Source organism: Rhinolophus ferrumequinum, chromosome 18, assembly GCF_004115265.2.
Source record: "Rhinolophus ferrumequinum isolate MPI-CBG mRhiFer1 chromosome 18, mRhiFer1_v1.p, whole genome shotgun sequence".
NCBI classification, from domain to species: Eukaryota; Metazoa; Chordata; class Mammalia; order Chiroptera; family Rhinolophidae; genus Rhinolophus; species Rhinolophus ferrumequinum.
In genome coordinates, this window is record NC_046301.1 from 46892127 (window position 1) to 46916983 (window position 24857).

The following is a 24857-nucleotide window of genomic DNA, read 5'->3' on the forward strand; positions in this document are numbered from 1 at the left end:
GACTTGGCAGAATAACAACTAAGACTCCTAACTAATCACAGGAAATCTTACAATTGTTGCTTGTATCTTCCTCCATCACATATTCCAAGGGAGCTATGGCTCATTTAAAATTGATAAGTGGTAACACTTATCATAATAAATAAAGAGTTATGTAATTGTGCTAGGTAGTTTTTATTTTGCCTATCTTTGAAAAAAGATACAACATAGTTACACAAATTAGCATGATATAAAACAACCATTTATTTTCCACGTGCTTATGATTTGTAATTCAAGTATGGATTCTGCTGGCAATCTTAGTCAAAGGCCAACATTTTATGTCTACATCACAGCCCTAAGATTTGATTTTAGAAAACCTATCTTTATTACATTTTCTGCTTCTAAAAGACTCTGTTTTCTATTATAGTAAGCCAGTTGTGTTCCTCCACGGTACATGGCGTTTAAAACAGAAGATTAAAAACAAGATAGGAAACTTTTCTGTTTAGAGTTATTCCCCTTCCATATGTGTGTGTGTGTGTGTGTGTGTGTGAGTGTGAATGCACATGCATGCATGTGTATTCCAACCTTCAAATATTAACTCTTTGTTAGTGATCCAAACACATTGTTTTAATTTTGAATAAAATTTGATGATATACATACTTCCAATTTAGCTGATTTTTTTCCTTATGGAGGAGGAAATTGAAACTATTTGCACACCATTATAAAACTCCCCTTTAAATCCAATAGGGAAGCCACAAAATGAGTGTTGGTGTCTACTGTTTGTGTCTGTATTCTAGTTAGGCCATCTCTGCTGTAATAAATGAATTCTTGTATGATTATACAGAGTTGAAACCCTGGTGGGTGCTATAGGGAGAGTACAAATGTAAATGAAACTTAGTATCAGGCAGTGGTAATATTTCCCATTTGTAGCAGATTTAAAGTAAATACAAAGTCAAAGGATAAACCAGAGTTTATTTCCCAGTTATGTCGTAAGAATTACCTGTGTTGCATTGGTATTCAGAGATGGAAGAGAACACATATTGGGATCTTCAAAAAAAAATAGTTTAGAAATCGTGCATTTTGATAAGCAAGTGTTGAGGATTATTGAAAAATAAAGAAAAACATGATAAGACCTTTGTCCTTGGATGTTTTGGACATTTTTGTAAACAATTTTGAGAATATTTGGAATGACAAAATTAGGTGAATGAGAAGAAAACCAAAGGAAAAACTATAAATAAGGTAGACAAAAGTAAATGAACTATTTTATTAAAACCAAATTATGGCACACCTACCGTATTACATTTAAAGAGAAAAAAAGAAACAAACAAAAAACAGTGTGTATCTTCACATCCTTGGTAGACTTCATCTTTGTAATATAGAAAGTATGTTTAAAGAAACTGAAATACATTGAATTTAATGGTGAAATATTAATACCATTATAAGGCGTGATTGGTTTTCATTATAATTAGATAAATTCTTAGTTCCTCTCTCTGTGAAATGATTATTTACATGTGCAATTGTAACCAACTTTGGTGTACAATTTCATCGATGATCTGTGATGCTGAGATAAGATGCCATGAGAAGTATTTATTGTTGTGCTATATCTTCATTCTGGGAAGAAGTAAGCTAATTAAGGATTGTTTTGCAATAATTAATAGTTAACATTGTGTTAAAGATTGTACTCAAGAAAGTGAGAAGTTTATGTTTTCTAATGCAAAAATGGTAGTGCTTTTGGGAATATGGATCCAGGATTAATTGATGTATTTTTTCTTTTTCTTTTTTTAATTTTTAGTCACTTATTGAGAGTTCTTTTACATCTACATTTTTATATTATCACTAAAGATTCTTTAAATAGTGTTCTAAACTACAGTTTTATATTAGAAATATTTCAAGTACTCATGATTCGTTGATTTTGGCCCAAGTCCATTTCAGTTTCTAGACTAAAAAACAGGTTCACTATGCACTTTAATTGTCTTAGCTATTTTAAACAGAATAGAGTTAGAATGAGTTTTTGAATATAAAAATATTTTCCACATGAATTTTTCTCCATCAGATAGGTGAATTTCTCATGGTAGTTTGGTTCTAATTTGGTGTAATCAAGTAAAAAAGAGTTAATTATTTGAAAAGTAAAGTCTTTTTATAAAGCAGTAAGAAAATTGTCTCTCCAAGAGTTGTTCTTGAATTAACTTCACAAAAAGCAGTATCATTTTAAAACAAAATATAGAATAAAGGGTCATGTGCAAGATCTAACTTGAAAGGTCTTTGAATATGTATTCTTGGATCTAGAGAAGCATAGTGACATCTGCCTTTGATTATAGTTACATGGACAAATTCAAATTCTAGAGCTGTATTTAAAACATTTCAACCTACACAATGATAATATTACGTTCTTGGAATATGGCACATGATGGTTATTTTTAACATAATTATATATGTTTGGTCATCTTTGAAATAAATTATTAAAAAGAAGGTATTCATGGCAAAATCAGAATTTTTAATGGTTTAAGTCATGTTTATCTTAGAAAGCTCAAAACAAACTATTTGAATAAAGGCTTATTTTTGTTTCACAATTGATCAAATTAACCTGACAGAATCTGGTTTAGTTGCTAAAATGTTTACTTTGTGCCTCTGTGTTATTAAACATTAAAATAAGAATGAGGATTTTTTTGAGGTGTTTGTTAAGAAAATATTAGGGAGTTCTAATGTAGGGGGGAAAAGAATTAGCTATCCATCTGTTTTCACAGTAGTTTTGGCTTCCTAACCTCCAGAAATCAAATCATCATGTGCAGTTACAATCATGTTTATTCTGTGCGCTGTTTTGCTCCATTTTGCAGATTGTTTTAAATTTCACCACGATGGACTTATACAAAAGTAGTTTGTGCTGGTATGACTACATTGAAGTAAGAGATGGGTACTGGAGGAAATCTGCTCTCCTTGGTAAGAGATTATTTGCCTCCTGTGTGGCTATTCATAGAGTCTGCCTGTTGAAAGACAATCAATTCTTTCAAGAGTCATCTTAGAGTAAAAATTGTATGTGACCAACATTTTAATTTTTATTATACTTTTTTGAAACACAGCAAAAATACTCACAGACAGGTAAATAGATTGATTGATGTAAACTAGCTTAAATTATGAGATAGTACTCGGATCTGAACATAATGAGTTTAGAATAGCTTGCACAGGTATTATGCTTATAGTGTCTACTCATCACAAAGTTTCTGTGTTTTTAATTTAAAAATCGTAGTTTAATGAGAAAGCCAGATAAAATGTGTGTGTTTGTGTGTATGTGTGTGTGTGTGTTGTTTTGTTTGCTATGAGAGTAGAATGTAAGCTGTTAGGTACGTGATATTTGGTAGCTGGCTTGCTATGCCGAGCATATTAACTCCTACTGTAGACGTCACCGTTTTGCTTCTCAGGAAGTTTTTTTTTTTTTGTGGCTCAGAAGAGACATTTGTAGTTTGCATCAGCAATCGTAGCTCAGGTTTGGTGCTCAGGAAAGTCTGCTGCCAGTGTTTAACCACAGGCCACACTGCTATCTTGCACGAAGCTCTTTACTGCTGTCTTCTGTTTTACTTAAAGGTGATTTTAGGTATATAAATGTTGAATAACTATCGTGTACACCTGAAACTAATATAATATTGTATGTTAGCTATGTTTTAATAAAAATCTTTAAAAATAAAAAAAAATTAAAAAAAAGGTGAGAGCTGCTGTGAGCAGGTCAAGACTGTGACTTTTCCTTTATTCTTAAAAGTAGCTTTGCTCAGTGTGTTCACGCACCTTATAGATCTTTTTTCTTACCATCCAAAACCTGCTGAATGGACACTGTTGTATTAAAAGTGACAGCAGCCTTAGTAAGTGCAAGAGACCTGTTGAAATGTTGAAAAGTAAAGAAAAATAAAGATGTGAACTAATTTGATAAGTCGGGTTGAGGAAAATATGGTTTTAAACATTTAGTTTCTTAGCCTTAGATAAAGCAATTTGTGATATATGTATGTGTGCGCCAAAGAATACATTTCATTACACTCATATTGAAGAATCAAATCTAAAGGTGAATATTGGAGAACAATTCCTTTAGCGCACCATTAACCATTACATGCTGTGGATGCGAGGGTCCTCCAGATTGCCTGAGTCTGATCATCGTTTTCACGTGGAAAGCTTTCCCCACTATTTCCTCCAAAACCTTGCTCCTCAAAGTATAGCCATCAGGCTAGCAACATCAGAATCACTTGGAATGTAGTTAAAAATGTAGAAAAATCAGGATCCATTCCATCCCTTCTGAAATAGAGACTGTATTTTAACAGACTCCCTGGTAATTCATATGCACATTATAGTTTAAGAAACACTGTTCTCTTTTCCATTGCCCGTTAGGAAGACCATACTTCACCCGTTAGCTGTTAGTATGAATTTGTTGTACATATTGTCATTTTTCATATACTAAAACTATGTATAACATCATTGCCAGGGGCACACAAAAATGGATGATAATATATTACTGTTTGTAGAATCATTTCATGTGCATTGTTACATATAACCAATTTTGTCATTGTAAGAAAGCGTAGAACTTGGTGGCAGACACACAGGTAGCAATAAATGTTTGTGGAAGGTTGGGTGAAGAAAGGAGGAATGACAGGAATTATTATATTCATTTGGTATTATACGTGCCTATGGATGCACAATTAGGAAAAACTCAGACCTGATATTCAAGTCTTCTAATACTGTTTGCTATTCTGCGTACTTCACCACAGATTATAGCTTTATACATGAGATGGAATGTACGCAGTAACATAAGATCCTTGGAGCAACATGGGGGTTTCCCTAACAGGTCATCAGTGAACCTGGCTAGACAAAGAATTCTGCTTTGAGCTGAGATGCATCCTTAACCCTCTAATGATCAGACTGACGATTGGAATGGGTTTCTTGGGATCACTGGTACTATTCTGTTCTTCATAGAAGTATATTCCCCACCTTAATGTATCATGTGACCTGTTACAAATATGTCTTTTGAGCTATCTGTTTCTTCATTCTACAGATAGTGACACTGACGTCAGTTGGTGAATCTGAGGATTTTATGTTCTAGTATTTTATAAATAGATATGAAGGGGTTGTTTTATTTATCCACCTTTTCAAGTAAATATTAAGGCATAGTTATTAAGGGTAGAGATAGGAATCAAATCAGGATATATATATATATATATATGACTTGTAGCTAATATAGAAAGCAATCAGAACATAGAGTCATATTTAGGAGTCTTTCTTTATTCTTGTATTTCTTTTAGGTAGATTCTGTGGGGACAAATTGCCTGAAGTTCTTACCTCTACAGACAGCAGAATGTGGATTGAGTTTCGCAGCAGCAGTAATTGGGTAGGAAAAGGCTTTGCAGCTCTCTATGAAGGTAAGTCACATTGTTTTAGAGATTACTTCCTCTTAAGTCTTTTAAAAGTAATATCCTTCCTCTCAAAAAACTGAGAAAAAAACACACACAAAAAAAACCCTCAAATTCATTAGAATGATATTGTATAATTACTGTAGTTTAATTATGAAGTTTTCTAAACCTCTATTCACAAGGATGATTTTAATAAAAATACTTGGTAAATTTACATTTCAAGAACAACCTCTTTTCTAGTACTGGTGATATAGTAACATACAAATATATTCAGGGATGTGTAGGGAAAAAATGGCGCAAGAGTTCTTAAACTTCAATTTTTTTTTCATGAAAGTATTAAAATATTATGAAGAAACTATCATTTTCCTTTGTACTGAATTTGTGTCTATTTGGTGCCTGTGCTGCTGAAATGCTCTGTTATAGGAAACTGCACAAATTGTGGATGTTTCTGGAACATGCTTTGTCTAAATGAGAGGGTCAGCATTCAAGGAAGGATTTACTAGGCGCTTTGTTCTATGCTTCTCTAAAACAATAAATCAGCATTGTACTTTGTGGCTCTGAAAAGAGCTCCCTTTGGGTTGTGGGTGGAGGAGACCCTTCTTGCTTCTGCCTCTGCTAGCCCAGGAGTTTAGGAAATGTAGAAGACAGAAAGTTTTTGTTTCCGTTAAACTTTTCAGTAAACGGAAGCATTTTGTTTCAAAGATTAGCTGTATGGCAGTGAAAAGGATTATTTGGATGGAGCCACAGATGTTGAGCACATGACGCTAGCCTACTGCCAGAGGCTCAGTTCTGTGGAGCTTCTCTCCCGTTCAGCTATGTCACCTGAGGTCCCCAATCTGTAAGAAGTAGCTCAGGGAATCCCAGAACAAACTCACATAGACTAAATTTACAAAATCTCAAATGGTTGTTACATTTTATTTTTTTAAATGTATTTTTTTTAAATTTTTTTGTAAAATGTGACTTAACAGTGATTTAAAATCCATATATTACTGTGCTGACTATCATCTAATATTTGTAGGTAAAGGGCTAGGTTTCTTTTTGTTTGTTTGTTTTTACCATCTAAATATTTATAACATATTGGATTTTGGCCAACTTGGATTTTTATAACCAGGTTTTTATGGATTCAGCTATAGGCACTGAACTCAAATGTTATCATAAAAGAAAATGGAATGGCATGTCTAGGTTTATTTATTTATTTTTGCTTTCCTTAGCTATCTGTGGAGGTGAGATACGTAAAAATGAAGGACAGATTCAGTCCCCTAATTATCCCGATGACTACAGACCGATGAAAGAATGTGTGTGGAAAATAACAGTGTCAGAAGACTACTATGTAGGATTGACCTTTCAGGCCTTTGAGGTAAAGTCTTTTAGGCAACCTTCACGGAGTATATGCTCCATAAATAACAGTGGCATTTAAGGGGATCCTCATTAAATAAGCAGAGAACCAGAGAATCAGCTTCTTTAATCAGGCCAAGAAGCAAAGAATTGCCTATAAAAAGTAACATCAAGAGCAAAAGTGTTTTTTTTTTATATATTTTTTTTTCTCCTTTCCTCTTGTTGCAGACATTTTTAAGAAGATTAAAGTGAGTTTACATTATCTGTGCTATTTGAATTAGAATGTTTGAAGTACTGACAATAGTTTCTTTTGACAAATGCGCAGAACTTGTTTCACAAGACTCCATGAAGGGTCCATTAAATAATAGAACTTTTATTTATCTTCTAAGAGGTTAAAAGGTAGACCCATCTTTTTTGTTGCTGTGGGGGTGGGGGTGGGGGAATTCACTCTTACCATTATACAGAACATTGTTTATATCAGAAATAGGGAGTTAAGTGTTCTTAGGAGCTCTTGAGTTCATTAAAAATATTTATCGGGGAGGAGATCAGCACCAACATTGACTTATTCAATGAGGGCAGAATAAACCAACGGCCAGACAGAATTTTGGAGCAAAGTCTGTGTCCAAAATTGTCGATCTGGCTAAGGAGTCATTTTTGTGGGGTGGAGGGGAACTGAGTTAGAGATTAGAAGCTAAGAGATGGAGGAATTTGTCAGGAACCCCAGAGTACATTTAAATCAAAGAATCAGTCTAGAAATTGAGAGCCCAAGTGAAGTGGGAAAGAATGCTGAGGTCCAGGCAGGGGTTAGCGATCTAGATGCCATCACTGGAGATTATTTCTTCACTGATTAGAAGGCTGATTCACTGCCCAAGTAATCAGAAGGCAGCAGAGAACCCCAACCACTGCCAGGGTGTACTTGCCACTGAGCGCAGTGACTTGGTGGTGTCTCTGCCCCCATAGCAATAGCATATTACTTACACATAAGCCCAGGCGAGCTTATACCCCCGCCTGCAAGATGTGTAATACATTTTTTGGTACTTGTGTCTACCACTTTGTGTGTACCGTTTAATTTCCAAGACATAGTTTTTATTATCATGAAGAAATTACCTTTTGTGCGGTAATCATGATGTTTATGCTCTTGACCGTTTTGCATTTTTTGGAAACCTTCGTTTTATTTGATTCGTATTTGACTTTGGTATTTTAATGGATCGATAAAATTATGAACATTATTCAAACAGACCACTTTATTCTTAACAGTAAACAAAAGTTGAGTAGGATTCATCTGCTATTTAGACCAAAACAACTGTTTCATTGAAAAATTATCTCTCTAATGACCTTAGTATTTGTTTGTTGTGATATTGCAAAAATTAAGTGATGAACTGTCTTTCAAGATATAATTCAATGTTTTAATGGAATTCTCCTATGACAGAAGTGGTGTGAGAGAATGTAGTCATTCCATGCATCTAAAAACTGAGATGTAATTTCTGAGATGCAGAAATTGCTGGCTCTGATGTTTTGTATTCTTTTTTGATATATCAATATAGGAACAGTGATACTCTTCAAAAATAGTATAGTACAAAGGACAAATAGGATAGATTTACATCTCAGGCACTTAGAACCATGCCTAACATAGAATAGTCACTTAATAAATACTTGTTGATTGAGTGAATGAATAAATTATTGCTAAGCTTTGAGATGGGGAAAAATCATGTCATAGTTTGGCTCACAGTACACTTTGTTCATTATCTCTAGTTTCCTGTTCTTCATTTTGCTTTATTTTCTTCTGGTTTTTCCTCCTTCATTTGTATACTGGATATATTTGAATGTCTACTAGGACTCTCATCTTTAAATGACTAAAACCAAACCTTTGTCTTATTCTACTTACTAGCTCACTCTTCTTCAGTGTTCCCTATTTCAGTATTTACTATTTCAATATGGCGCTATTTACTCAAGGAATATCCCTAATTCCACTTGTTCTCTTAAATCCTGAGGTGAATCCATCAGCATATTCCATTTATTTTTATGGAAAAATAGCTCCCATATATGATCACTTTATACTTACTTTCTGGCCATCACTCAATTCCCACCACCGACCCTTCCCTGGGAACTTGGTGAGAGCCTCACATCTCTACTCTTACCCTACGTGTCCTGATCGCCACAAAACAGCCAGAAAGATACTTTTAAAGGTAAATTAGATTATAACACTACTCTGCTTATTTCAGAGGTTTCCATCAAACCCAGATTCAATTGTCAAGTGTCAGTGCTACCCACGATTTGGTCCAAAGCTCCTGCTCCTTCTCTCTGTGCCAGCTCATCTGGTCTTTCTCTTCCTCAAAAATGCCAAGTTTACTCCCACATCATAGCATGTGCCATTGATGGTCCTCTAGATCTTTGCTTTTTCTCCCCTCTCTTTATTGGGATCTGTGCTTACTCAGCGCCTCCTTAGAAAGTCCTTGCCTGGAACTCTATAAAATATTTTCTTACCTACAATTGCCTATAAACCATTGTTCTGTTTTATTTTAGTTCATTGCACTTACATCTATTGGAATTTATGTTATGGATCTCTTTGTTTACATGGTTATCGTCTGCCTGTCTCACTAGATATGATCATCAAACAGTGGGGCTCTTACCTGTCTTGTTGATCACTGAATCCCCAGCACTACTAGATGCATGATTAATGTTTGATAATGGGAGGAATGAATGAATGGGTGGATTATCCTTGATTGTGTGTGAGTGCATGGTGATTGGTGGGTGGAAATGGATATAGCCTTTCTTTATCAAAGGTACGTAAGTTTCCATACAAAGGACACAAGCCTGGATAGGTAAAAAAGGTTTAGACTATGGAGGATCTGATATGTGGTGGAGCCGAATTTTGACTAGAGCTCCTGGATTCTAAGAAATTCAGAAGTGACAAGGAATTTAGAGGTGTTCTAATTTACCATCTAAACCTTCTAGATAAGAATACTGAATTTATGCCGTTAACCTAGTACCACACAAGTGAGCGCTAAAGCAGCAGTACTGTGACAGTTGGTCTTCATTACTTACAGATTCTGTATTTACAAATTCACAGACTCAATAAAATTTATTAGTAATCCCCAAAGCAATATGCACTGTTCTTTCTGGGTCATTCTTGGACATGTACAGAGCAGCAAAATATTTGAGTCATCTGACATGCACATCTTCAGCTGTGATGTGCTCTATGGAGAAAACATGTGTGGTAGCTAAGCTTCGTTCAGGCTTGAGTTACACTATTTTTGGCTCTGAGTTTAATGTTAATGAATTGATGATGTATGAGTATTTTTTAATTTGTTCTACTGGTCACTAGACAGTTTCATTTTGTCAGTTATCTGTTTATATCAATTTATTTTTGTTTATATATTTTCCATTTATAGCATATACATTTTATATTGGAAATATGTAATTTTTAGGAAGTCCTCACCAATCTTCAGTGTTTAATGGTTTTTGTCTAACAAAACAGTTTTTATTCACTGGTAAGTCTTTGCCTTTTCTCAAAGATTGTTTCTATTTTTGCAACTTTTTAATTCTCTCTGTTACTCTCTCCCTTTTCAGATAAAAAGGCCCTTAGGATAAACTTGTCCATCATTCTGTTGAAACCTACTATAAAGAATTTACTAGCTGTCCATTATGTATACCTTTCCGTGAATTTATGTTATGACTTTACCTTTCCTAATGCTATTTTGATTTTAATGTAAGTACAGAAAAAAAAATCTTAACAAGTGCCTTTGTTAATGAATCTCAGATGTCTTTGAACAGGAAAGGACATTCTTTGGGGGTTATAGAACCCGATTCTTCAGTAATCACAATTTTTGGGAAGCTTTTTCTTCTCTAGTAGTTACTGGTGCATTGCTTGAATGTACATCATTTTGGAGAGTTTGTCTTCTAGTCAGCAGCTGTGTTATTTGTAAAGAAGCGTCTATACTGTTATTTTACTTAAGGATTATCAGTATGCAGAAATACAGAAGAGAAAAATTTGGAAGACTGGAAATATTTGTAGTAACAACTTCCAAGAAATGTCAATAAGGCAGAAAAGAAGTGAAATAAACCAAGATATTACTTATGTTTACATCGAAATCACCACATATATTCATTTAAGTGGGATTAAATTTGAATATTTGTCAACATTTCTACACACGCTGATTTGATTATGAAAACCATAGATGTTTAATAGTTTTACCCATCATCACTGCAAGCTGCAACATTCTAAACTATTTATAAGTTTTTGTCTTGGTAGTTTGTGACTAAAGTAATTGCTTGACTAAAAGTAATCCTTTAATTCCTTTAAGTATTTTATATTACTGTAAATTAAGTAGACTAGTCTCTGTGAATGAACTAAGAAGCCAAGACAAAGAGATCTTAAATGTTTGTCGTGTAATATTTTGGGATGTTTGGCTAAGACTACATGTTGGTTAATGACGATAAGAATTTTGATTTAGGCTATAATTTTACTCTGAAAGATTAAATAAATTTACCATGGTCACACAATTAATTGACAGTACTGTGACTGGAACCAGTTCCACGGCCTGTACACACTTGCTCCCAGTTCCTGGTAGCAAAGAGAGGCATCAATATTCTCTCATAGCATTCAATTCTTTCCCTTCATAGTGATCTTCATTTGTACATCTGTGTTGTTTAATCAACATATGCCTGACAATTAGGGACATGTCTGTTTAATTCACAACTCTTTATACACTTTCAAGTGTGTGTTATCTGGCCATAGTAGGTTTTCAATAAATAGTTATTAAACTTATAAGTAGTTAAAAATAATTGTCATGAAGGAAAAAAAAATGAAGTGGCAACATTTAAAAACCTGAGTCACATAAAAATAGACCTAGCCTAGATTTAAAATTTTGATTTTCACAGGTTGAAAATATTATTTTCCCCTCTTTTTTAGCTATAATTATCTATGCCTTAATATTAATTAATATTAGTAATAATATATACTAAATATGATAGCAGTAAGCTTTAAAATAATGATCGTTAAGCTTTTCTCCTTTTATTCAAAATTCTTTTTGTTGATAGCATTATTTTTTAGGCTTTACTAGATTTTTTTCCCCATTGTTAAAATTAATTTTTCGTGATAAATGCTAATTTGCATTGTTTTTGTTAGTCATACTTTTCTTCAATATTTCCCCCAAAGCATAAAATAATTACTTTGGCATTGTTCCAAGTGTATATAATTTTACATGATATTATCTATAAAGGTTTCATCATTTCTGTAGCTGATTGCATTAATTATATTTTGAAACTATGTTCTAACAGTCATGGGAAAGGGTATTTTTTTATTATAGTAATATAAACATATTACTATATGTCTGTTAAGTGTAACCATCTTCACCATTTTTTTAAGTGTATAGTTCACTATAAGTACATTCACATTGTTGTCCAGTTGTGCAGCCAGTCTCCAGAAGTCTTCATCTTGCAAAACTGAAACTATACCCAATAAACAACAATTCCCCTTGCGCCTATCCTCACACCCTGGCAACCACCCCTTCTAGTTTCTGTCTGTATGAATTTGTCTACTCTGGGTACTGCACGTAAGTGGAATCGTATAATATTTGCCTTTTTGTGACAGGCTGAATTCACTTAGTATAATATCCTTAGATTTCATTCATGTTGTAGCACATGACAGTATTTTCTTCCTTTTTAAGGCTGAATAATATTCCATTGTATATATAGACCACCTTTGTTTATCATTCATCCACTGATGACGTTTGGATGGATTCCACATTTTGGCTATTTCACTGAATAATGCTGCTATAAACATAGATTTATAAATATCTCTTTGAGACCCTACTTTTGTTTTTTCGGTATATACCTAGAAATGGGGTTGCTGAATCACATGATAATTCTATCTTTAATTTTTCAGGGAGCATGGGAGAGACTATTGAAACTATTATCTAGAAATTTTGAAGTTTTTATAGCTTTTTACAAATAACTAGGTACTGCAGTAGATGTTTTGCAATGTTATATTTATTTGAAGATTAGTTTATAAAATGGAGACAAGGTGTATGAATGGGTCATATGCCTGGGCAAGGGCCCTTCCTCATGGTTGCTTTCCTTCAATGTTTAGAGTTCACTTACGTGCACTGACCACAAAGCTCTGCACCAGTTGGCAGTTTTAGAAAGAGAGGCTGACCACTTTAGATTACCTTTAGTTGATTTTAGTTCTTGCTACATAGAAATCACTCAGCTTTTTCATGCTTCCCTCTAATCTGCCAGTAAAGGCATGAGCCCCCACTTACTGTGTTTCCCCAAAAATAAGACCTAGCTGGACCATCAGCTCTAATGTATCTATTGGAGCAAAGATTAATATAAGACCCGGTGTTATTTTACTATAAGACCGGGTCTTTCTAATGTAATGTAATGTAGTGTAATGTAATGTAATATAATATAATATGGGGCCTTATATTAATTTTTACTCCAAAAGACACATTAGAGCTGATTGTTCGATAGGTCTTATTTTCAGGGAATCATGGTAGTAATGAAATGTAATAATAATCCCTTCTGGCTACTCTTTGTACTTGTTCTTCCTTTTTTGTGTATTTGCATCTACTTTTTTTTTTGGATTTTTTTTTAAATTAAAGTTTATTAGGGTGACAATTGTTAGTAAAGTTACATAGATTTCAGGTATACAATTCTGTATTACATCATCTATAAATCACATTGTGTGATCACCACCCAGAGTCAGTTCTCCTTCCATCACCATATATTTGATCCCCTTTACCCTCATCTACCACCCCCTTACCACTTACCCTCTGTGCATCTACTTCTAATGTCATTTAAATATCAGTTTTCTAAAACTGTTCAGAGCTATCACTTTCACTGTAGTCTCTATGTACGTATTAGATCTGTTTACAGTATGATAACCTTGCCACATTTGTGTATGGTTCATGCTCCAATTACCTTAAATTAACATCAACATTATCAAAACAAATTTATTATATGTGTAATTGTGCATGACCTTACATTCAGTGCCCAGATCTTTGAACTGTGTCCACGCTTTAACTCAAGAAGACACTGATTTTTCTCATTTTGTTTGTTTTTATAAATCGTCGGTATTCTTTTTCTCATGGAGCTTAAGCTTACTGGACAGCATCAATGGATTTACCCACTTTTTAGCTTCAACCATTTTATTTCTATCCATTCCATATATCAATTATGAAATAATTTTTATAGCTGGAGGAAATGTTACACAAATGACATAAATAAAATGATCCAACCTTTCATTTGTGCCCACCATCATTCCTCCGATGGGGATGTAATTGAAGAGATAAAATTAACACCAACACTACAGATTCATTGTGCTGGCATTGCAATTAGGATTAATGCAATTAAACTGTGAAAATATGTAAACAAAGATCATTGAGGTCATTGATAAGCTATCTAGAATTGTTATGTGAATGGATAATGCATTTTTAAACATTAATTTTATATATATATATATATATGGTATGTTTTATTTTCTAAAGCAAGTCCATAACTGTGGCATTTACTATGTGAGAATAGTGTGTATATTTCTATTGTGTTTCTCCTAATACCATGTGCATAATATTTCATATGTATGTAACGTGTAATTCATAAATAGGCACTGGTGGAATTAATCCCCAAATTGGTCATTGTTATGCATTTTACCCATGAAATAGTTATCCTTTTTGTATTATATAAAATACTTAAACTGCAATTTTCACTAGGTAACCAGTGAGTATACTATAAAAGGTAAAGTGATCTATTCTATATCTGTTAAAAGGACAGAGTGAGTTTTATTTACAGGGAAATATCATTTTTCTACTTCTTCTTAATCACCGACAAAACATAAAATTTTTGTTTCCTTTTCAATAGTCTGTTTGGTTTTCTCCCTTGTTTATAAATGCTTATAAAGGCATTTAATCGCCTCAAAATAGTAACTAAAAAGCCCTTTTCAACTAACCTTAATTTTTACTCTACCATGGCTTCTAGTATAATGCATTATAATTTTATTTCTATTAATTGATCTACTACAAGGAGCTTCTTTTTTCATTGTGCGTCTTCTCTTCCCTTCCTAGTCTCTTTTTCCCCTCATCCAGTATGATTCATGAATCAAGAGCAGTTCATTCTGTGCTGCTCTAAGCAGGTGAGAGGATGGCTGCTGAGACCTTTGGTTCTTTCCCCTACAATTTTGTCACTAGTTCAGTGTTGCTTTTTCTTTTATCAAAGCCTATCACTTGAGAAATTTAGATATTATTTTGTGTGTCTCTTTGAAGAACAGCGTTTGGCCATCTGGAAGTGATCTCACATTGAGAGAGAACTTCAATTTTAAAGGAGTGTGTTAAAGACTAAGAGAACAGGGCATATAGCTGGTCAGATTGGCCTTGTCAATCCTGATGACTAAGTGAAGTGACTAGTGCCACTGCTAGCTCTCCCTCGCCATCTCTCTATTTAAACAGCTACCATCTAAAAAATGGGCTTTAAAAAGGAGATAGTATTTGGATTAAATATTTTCCATTCATTCCCATAATTCCACACACTACGAGAATACATTTTTTAGAAAAAGTCTGGATCAACGCCTCCCAACCCCCTTCTAGTACTTCTTATCTTGTTTCACTTTGTATTTTTCCACAGTATTTATTACTTTCTAAGATTGTAAAATTATGATAAAATTATGTTCTCCTAGTTTTCGTTCCTTTGCTCTCTACCCACCAGTGGCATCTAAACTCCAGGGAAGCAAAGCTCTGCTTTTTGCTGAATGATGCACACCAGGCGGTGAGAAGAGAGCCTGGCATAGACTAGGCACTATTTGAAGGAATTAATTAATCCTAATTGTAAATAGAAAACAGAAAGCAGCAAATATAGTTCTTAGTTCTAACTGAATCTGTACTTCAAAATGCATTTTTTTTCTGTTTGTCCTTATGCTACCTGATGTGAAGACTATCACTGTTAATGTTTTGATAAATCAGGAAACAGATTCTTCAACCAACTATATCAGCAGTTTTGTGCATTCTTGTTGCAGTTCCACGGAGTGAGCATTTTCTGACATTTGTTTTGTAACAGAATTTCATATATTAGTGAATTGTATGTTGAATAATTGATGACAAGATATGATACTTTTCATGGTTTTCTAGCTTCAAATATCTAGTAAGCATTTGATTCTATTCAGACTTCAGGGATAGTGCCTATTTTCTGTGAAAAAAATTAAAAGCAAGAATTTTATTTAGAAACTGTACCAAAGTTTTAAAACAAGTTGTCTTTAGAAGTAGCTCAGGGTGAAAAAATAGGTCCATGAATTTGCAGTTCTCCATAAAGTTTCATTGGCTAATAGTCTGATGTAATATTTGCATTTAGTTGTTTAAGGAGAGAGACTGAGTTCTGCCAGATGATATGGATTGAGGAAAATGTATTGAGGTAAAAAGTCATCTCAACAAGGCATGGTACCTTGAGAAAGGGCTAGCCAGTGCTGATTCTACAATATAGTGGTCTTCCTACATGCAGCTATGCTAACTGTGGGTAAAGAATTTCATAGACTAGAAAGCAATGTAATCTCATGTCATCAGATTTTTCCTTCAAAAAGATATTTATAACCTAAAACAATGCAATATTTGACAATAGAATTTGAATCCAGCTTCTCTATGAATAAAATAATGGCTGACTTGATGAACTATGATCAACAATTTTATAATAATATTGCTGAGAAATTTTACATTGCTTATCACATAACCTGGCTCTACTTTTCGTGATCATTTTAAGTATGGATTTTTTTTCAGTTTTCCCAAAGAATCACAACTTGAATTTTCATTTTCATTTAAAAGGCAATTACTTCTGTTGATCCAGATACATGTAGATGCACTGATCCATAGATTTATTTTTAATATATCTCTGTCTACCAGAATAATATGACCTTTATTCATGGACACTGTAGTTATTACCATGCACACTTGCAAGAACTGCTCTTATTTAATAAGGAATTTGTTGTATGACCATGCCAGTACTATGGCACAGAGAACACATAATCATCTTTCTACAGAAATTGTTTTATCTGTGAATGAGATATATGTTCACATATTTTTACTCTTTAAGATTGAAAGACATGACAACTGTGCCTACGACTACCTAGAAGTTCGAGATGGAGCCAACGAAAATAGCCCATTGATAGGGCGTTTCTGCGGTTATGATAAACCTGAAGATATCCGATCTACCTCCAATACCTTGTGGATGAAGTTTGTTTCTGATGGCACTGTGAACAAAGCAGGATTTGCTGCCAATTTTTTTAAAGGTAATTTGAAACATCAGCTTTGCTTCGTCAGGGATAAATGAGGTAGTTAGTGTTGCTTTGGTGGACCACTAGCATATAGTTTTTGTTTTTTTTTTAAATTTATTGGGGTGACAATTGTTAGTAAAATTACATAGATTTCAGGTGTGCAATTCTGTATCACATCATCCATAAATCACACTGTGTGTTCACCACCCAGAGTCAGCTCCCCTTCCATCACCATACATTTGATCCCCCTCACCCTCATCCCCCACCCCCCAACCCCTTTACCTTCTGGTAACCACCAAATTACGTTCCCCAGATTAATTTTCAAACCCGTGGCCATCCTGTGGTCACCGACTGCCCTCCAATCCCCTCACCCTCCCCCCACCCCCCACCCCTCCCGCCCATCTAGCAACCCTCAGTTTTTCCTCATTGAAAGTTGAAGTGTGCACTGTTCATAAGGGTATTTTGGGTGGGTTTTGATGGGAAAGTTCTGAAATTTTGAGCACAGTAGGAACCCCATTAGGGTATTATACCCATTTTTTTTTAAATGAAATAGACAAAATAACAAAATCCATAAAGGGAGAAAATATTTACAATAATAGTCAACACAGGATTCATATCCAGAAAGGGGTTTACTCCCTTGTAGTTCATCAGTTTATTTCCAGCTGGCAGCATTTCCAAACCACCAGTACAGAATGGTTTCCACTACACTGGAAATGATTTATGGCCTCCGCAGTGAAATACCTAAAATGTATTTTTTTTTTTTGACAAAGAGTTGATACTGATCTTTATCAAAGAGTTATTACTGATGAGCCTTAATTTTGAATTACCTAATTAAATTTTAGTTTATTTTCACATCCCATATTTGGTGTGTACTACTGATGTAAAAAGAAAACTATTTTAGTGCAAGTAGTAACATCAGATATCCATTTAGAAAATTCATAGGCCCCTACGTTAGGTGTATTAGTGTAGAATAAAATTATTTTGTGGCGGAAAAAAAAACATTCTCTACACTGATTTTTAAAGGACATATGGTGGATTTAGTTGTGTATGTCAAAATTTAGCATTATTAATATCTACCATTTTCATTATTTAAAGACAGCATTATATTTTAAAAAAATTTTTGTTAGTTTCAGGTGTACAAAACAATGTAATAGTTAGACATTTACACCTCTCACAAAGTGATAACCACCCCCACCCCCCAACCTACTACCCCTCTGATATCGTATATAGCAGTTACAATTCCATCGATTCTATTCCCTATGTTGTATTCCATATCCTGTGACTATATATATACATATTATATTAAATTACATATATATGTATAAATATTATATATATATTAAATATGTATATATTAAATTACAGTTGACATTCAATATTATTCAGCTTCAGCTTCAGGTGTACAGTGCAGTGGTCAGGCAGGTACACAGTCCATGAAGTGGTCTCCCTAATAAGACAAGTGCCCATCTGACCCCATACAAAATCTTTACAACATCGTTGATTATAATCCCCAAACTGAACAGTATAATAGATTTTCCCTTAGAGTTACTTATGTATTCATGATATGAATTGAAAGGCAGAGACCTTTGTCACTTTTCCTATACGTATTCAAAGTATTTATTAAAATAAACATTTACATGATTTAAATCTTCTCTATGTGTTCTATTTTATGGTATAAAAAATATGCTATCAAGATTTTCTCATGTGATGTTTTCATATTTGGTTATCAAAAATGCTTAGCGTTTGTCAGATGTGTAATTTCTCCGAAGAATATTGTTTGCTAATTTCCTAAATCATAATAGATTATACCTGAAGAGTGAGATTATGGAGTACCTTGTCACATATGATTTTATGTATTTTTCATATTTGTATTTCATGTGTATTTTTCATGTTTCCATACAATCAAAATAGTATATGCATTTACAAAAATATGGAATTATTATATTTTCTGTATTAACCTTTCCATGTAAAAACACAGAATGCTTTAAATTTAAAGAGATCTTGTAAGTTTCTGGGAGTTTTTTTTCTTTAATTTATATTCACTATAATCTATTTCTTTAAAAACATTTTTCTAGACTATCTAGCAAACTATACTCTGAAATCAACAGGTGAAGTTGTGTTTTTTCAATAACTTTTTCTGTTTCCTTCTGAAAAAAATCTCTAGGTTTTAACAATCCCCTTTGGCCTCATATCAGATAAAAAACATACTGAGATAAGGTGATCTTCTGTAGGTTTCCAATACTTCTCTTGGTTGTTACCTATTCTTAGGTTGCAGTGATGTGAGTTCTGTTTTTTTGTCCATTAAGGGCTTGCAAATTATTCCTGTTCCTTTGTTGAAGCTATCAATTGTTTCAGTTTCATTCAGAGCTATTAAGTATATCATGTTTTGAAAAAATTTTACACCTCAATATGTAAAAACAAAATACTCGTGTCATTCTCTAACTCTCACCATCTTTATAGAGGAAGACGAGTGTGGTAAACCTGACCGTGGAGGTTGTGAGCAGCGATGTCTGAACACCCTGGGCAGTTACCAGTGTGCCTGTGAGCCTGGCTATGAGCTGGGACCTGACAAAAGGACCTGTGAAGGTATGATGGCTTTGCACTTGGCGTTCCCTGTCTGAACCCCTCTGCCCTCTGAATCTCTCTCTCTCTCTTCTCTATAGTAACTTATTTCTTCAACTAATAAGAATCCATTTATAGTCACAGTTAATGTGAAACTAAGCCTGGGTTCTTATTACAAAATCGGTCATTTCCTTCTTTGGTATCAACCAGGCCAATTATTTATAAGTCTCTCTCTCTCTCTCTCTCTCTCTCTCTCTCTCTCTCTCTCTCTCTCCCTATGTATGATCCATCAATCTATCATATCTATGTATCTTATCTATATGTGTTTCTATTTTTATCTCTATTTGGATCTAGATTTTTATCTATCCATCCATTCATCTATCATTTATTTTAATCTTTTCTTAACATAGTTTATGGGTGCTTTTCCCTTTTTAAACTGCAGAGTCCTGAATCTGAATCATCTTTGTATGTCTAGCATCTACCACAGTCTGATATAAAGCAGGAGCTAAATGCATTTTATTAATAAAAAGCTCATAAACAAAGACATTTGGTCACATTTTCAACATTTCCCGTGTAATTCTAAGATGAGACATCTTGTTTACTGGGATTGATTGATTGATTGATTGATTGATTGATTGATACCATATTCTATGGTCTCTTTCTTTAGAATTAAACCTGACTGTTTTTCATTACCTGTGATCCATCCTATTACAGGCCCCATACTCGAATTACAGACCAAATGAAAGGACTGATCTGACGTTCCCCATTCTACTTTTCATGTGTTCCTCTAAACATTTCTGCTATAGTCATTTTCATAGAACTTGTAGCAGTGTAACATTATTTATATTTTTGTATTTATTTAGTTTACTTTTGGTGTTTCTGACAAAAATGTAAGCTCCCTAAGCATAAGCACCTGGTTCTCTACTGTAGCTGTAATAAAGGACATGATAAGTGGCAAAGGTGGCAGAATTATTTGCTTAAGGAGTAACTGTCATACCCTAGTTCACATATTTAAAAAAAAAATCAAAAACTCCCTTTCTAAAAGTTTTAACTCTTCTGTTTGGCAAAAATTTCCATCCTATCTATTAAACTACTATTCTGCTTCCTATACTGAATAGACACAATTATGAAAAAAAATGCAATATTTTGAAAGCAGAGGACATTGTAGATCAGACAATATAAAATAACATGACTATTATTTCTGCGTAGCTCCTAGAAGTAAATAATTTACTTCATAATAATTTACCAAAAAATAGTAAACATTAAAGTACAGGTACTTTTTTTTTACTATATATTTATAAATATAGTTGCATACACACACACACACACACAATTAAAGTAGAGACCAGTTACCTTAGGTAACACTTTGATTCCCTAGGAATTAATTATAAACCGTGTATAATATATATTCTTTTCACTTAGCTTGTTTTTGGATACTCTGATTTTGCTAAGCTCCCTATCAATAGGGAAGAGAGGTGACATAAACAGTACCTCTTTTAAATAGATCATCCAAAAGGGAAAGAAAACCAATTGTTAAATGGAGTTTTTGGAATAACAACTATGTTCTATTTACTATAGTTTATCTTTCCTGCCTAGTGCTTGTCTCGAGTCAAAAAGTGTTAAAGAAATAAACAATTGATTTTGGTCTTGCTGTATCAGACTATATGGTGCTTTACACGTATCTTTTCATTAGTTCTCACAATAACCATATGGTGTAGAAATTATTATACCCAATTAAAAGACAAGAAAACTGACACCCAGTTTTCTTTATATTACTCACCCAACTTGAAAGTGATCTAAAATGTTGTGGTACAGCCATAATTTGCTTGACTCCAAAGCTACAAATTAACAGTTTATAAATGGGATTAGTTTATTAAAATAGTTGTACCAGAGACTTAAGGAACCCAGAGATTACAGCTGTATGGATTTGGAAAAATCTGGAAGATAGTTGAAATTTAATGCTGAGATGGTTGGTTAAAAACGGGAAGGTGCTAAAAAGGGGATGACTTTGTTAAAGGAAAACCTTTTCCATTTCTGTTCCTTCTAGCGGCTTGTGGAGGACTTCTTACCAAACTGAATGGCACCATAACCACTCCAGGCTGGCCCAAGGAGTACCCTCCTAATAAAAACTGTGTGTGGCAAGTGGTTGCACCAACCCAGTACAGGATTTCTATGAAGTTTGAGTTTTTTGAATTGGAAGGCAATGAAGTAAGTGAACAATAAATGTAATTTTTTTCTATCGTGTTTTGGGAATCCCTAAAGAGAAACTAGTAAACTAAAAATAGAAAAGGAAGGAAAGAAAGAAAGAAGGATGGAGGGAGGAAGGGAGGGAAAGGAAGAAAGAATTTCAGTAGTACAATAGTATAGACATTGTAGTCTTTCTTTGCTCTACTGCTCATTTCTGCAACTGCTTGTAATTCCTGTTGACATTGGATTATATTTTCAACTGTTTCTGGAGGACTGAAAATTACTCTGAGGGAGATTTTACTTAGTGTATTAATATACAGCATTTTTCGATTTATTAAATAACTATGAAAAAATAAGGTCAGCTTCATGTCACATAGACTTTTCTAGAAAAAAAAATCTACTGGTTGAGACTTAACAAAAATATTCATTTGGGAGAACCTGATATATTTTGCTTATAGAAATAGGTATATTTTTATATAAGTAGTTTATTATTAATGTGCTCATGGTTCACAAATAAGGAAGGATTAATGCTTTAACCTCAATAAAAGATGGATTTAGTTGATGCTATCTTTCTTTTACAAAACCTTACTTTAGTACAGTTTTCTTTTAGGTAACCACATTTAAACAAGTGAAATCATTTATTTGAAAGGTGCTTCTGTGCATTTTTAAATCTCTTACTAATGACTTGAGGTAAAAAGAAGTTGCTGACTTTTGTGTTTCCTTAAAGGAAATTAAAGTCTGAAGTGTGATGAACTTACATATTTCAGTGAAATGTAGAATTATTGATAGAGCTCAATGAACATTTTGAGATCTTCTTTACATCCTGTGTAAGTTTTATGATGCAAAAGACTACAATTTATATTTCTAACATATTTTCTCCACATGGAACATAGTTTTCATATGATACCAAAAACTGGGGAAAGTTTGAAATGAAGAAAATAATTTTTATAGTATTTTTAGGAAAGTTTTCATATGACGCTTTTTGAAAATGGGAACCTCCGTACCTTCTGGGGTTTGGTATGAACTCTATATCGAAAAGACTTGTACTCTCTCAGTTTTCCCTCAAGCTATTATTAGTTGTGGCAGATATGACATTTCGATTCATTAATTGAGAGATGTTCCTAAGAAGGTTAGAAGTTTATATTCAGGAGGAAGGAGGGTAGATGGTTTTAAATGAATGGAGCATTGTGTTCCAAAAGCAGTTTCTCATGGTAGTGATCTTTATTCTTGGAAGTTTACAAACTTATTATGATGTTGCTGTGTGGAAGACTATTAGAAAATTCTGTGTATATTCATAGCTTGATGTCTTAGCTATTTAAAAAAGGCATGAACAAAAACTTGGCTTATAGAATATTGAGTTAAGCTAACACTTTATTATTTTATTCATTATGTTGATATCCAGAAGGAAAGTCAACCTCAAGGAATGTTCACCTTGGTAACATTCTCCTATCTTATATCAGAGACCTCTCTAAACAAATTGCAGTTGTAACAAAGTAGAGAACTTATTTGATTTTTCCTAGCAACATTTTGCTAATTTATCACCTAATTAATATCACAAGAACCAGTAATTTGGATTGACATATTGCAAAGTACAGATCAGGCCCCAGGGTTCAATCATATGCATTGTTAAACTTGCTAATTACACATTTATGCAATCAGGTCATTCATGCAGGATGTGTTCTTTAGAATGTGCCCTGTCGGAACTTTAAAGTATATATGGAAAAATCTGCTAGTAGCCACAAAAATGCTTACGACTACCTGGCATTCACTTATCTTCTTCCATTTTGGTGGTGTTAGTGCATTATAGATAAATTAGAATGGGTCTACTTCATTTTAGTATAAATTCCTGCCTCCATCCCACTGTGTGGAATTCCTATCTGTTTGCAATCCTGCAGCAATGCTACCCAGTAACTTCACAGTAACTAGCAACGCAAAGAAATGAAGAAATATCAGTTTGATAAGGTTGAAAAGTCAAGGATCCTTTTTATTATACACCAAGTGTCTGTCTCATTTTGAAAGTTTCTTATGGTGCTGTTCTGATTAGAATGAAGTTTCTGGGAGGTAGGTCTGGACCCAGCCAAACCCCATGGTATTAATCACCATGCTGCCATGTATGATATGTATAACTTTGGACAAGTTATGCAAAATTTCTGAACCTCAGTTTTCTCATCTTTATAATAGAAAGGATCATTTCTGTTGCTAATGGTTGTTTTAATTGTTGTCAGCATAAATAAGAGCACATGACAAGTTCTTTCACAGTTCCTACTGAAAATTTAGACATTTAAATATATATATATATATACATATATATATACATATATATATACACATATATATATATATAATTTTTTTTTAAAGCAGCAACTGCTACTCTTCCTGTAATCATCAGTGCCATCCTGTCAACACACACTTATCTCCATTCTCCTTAACTCTGTATTTTTTTGGGGAAAAAAAAATGTATGCTGTGAATACATGGCATAAACAAGCATACGGCATACCATTATATATATCACTCTTGGAGAAATTCAGAACAAAATTCTTCTCAGATCCATCTTTCCAGGCTTCTGCCTCATGTTTGGACTCTTTTCTTGATTTTTTTTCTTACCTGTTAATTCCAGTATGACTATTCCTGAAGTAAAGAGGGAAAAACATGATACACTTTTCAAAAATAATCTGGTACTTTCAAATCGGGTGACTACAATAACCCTGGTTTTTTTTTTTAGGTTTGCAAATATGATTACGTGGAGATTTGGAGTGGCCTTTCCTCGGAGTCTAAATTGCACGGCAAATTTTGTGGTGCTGACGTACCTGAAGTGATCACATCCCAGTTCAACAATATGAGAATTGAATTCAAATCTGACAATACCGTGTCTAAGAAGGGCTTCAAAGCACATTTCTTTTCAGGTAGTAGTATTCACATGCTGAATATCTATATTATGGATTTTTAAGGTGGATTGGCTTAAATTATATGTTATCCGTTTTCCGTAGTTTTCTATTGCTGTAATTCAGAGGTACATAGAATGCATGACCGTTTATCCTAGGTAGAACAACTCTTTTTTCCTCAAATTTAGGATGCTAAGAAAGGGGCCCTGTTGAAATGCAGCTGTCAAACACTTAGATCTTATATAAGCTAATCAAATATTATTGAGGCAAGTACAAGT

At 33.7% G+C, this 24857-nt stretch overlaps 2 protein-coding genes across 5 annotated transcripts in view; one reads left to right on the forward strand and one right to left on the reverse strand.

Annotated features, from left to right (window-relative positions):
• LOC117037930 (zinc finger protein 333) overlaps positions 1-24857 on the reverse strand; it is a 1118586-nt gene that overhangs the window by 488520 nt on the left and 605209 nt on the right. The window lies entirely within an intron of this gene.
• TLL1 (tolloid like 1) overlaps positions 1-24857 on the forward strand; it is a 179088-nt gene that overhangs the window by 124525 nt on the left and 29706 nt on the right. For all 4 annotated transcript variants that reach the window (XM_033134461.1, XM_033134462.1, XM_033134459.1 and 1 more), the window contains 7 exons: positions 2811-2913; positions 5253-5369; positions 6572-6717; positions 16767-16962; positions 19408-19533; positions 21557-21717; positions 24420-24600. In XM_033134461.1, coding sequence (XP_032990352.1) covers positions 2811-2913; positions 5253-5369; positions 6572-6717; positions 16767-16962; positions 19408-19533; positions 21557-21717; positions 24420-24600 — 1030 coding nt within the window. The remainder of the gene's footprint in view (positions 1-2810; positions 2914-5252; positions 5370-6571; positions 6718-16766; positions 16963-19407; positions 19534-21556; positions 21718-24419; positions 24601-24857) is intronic.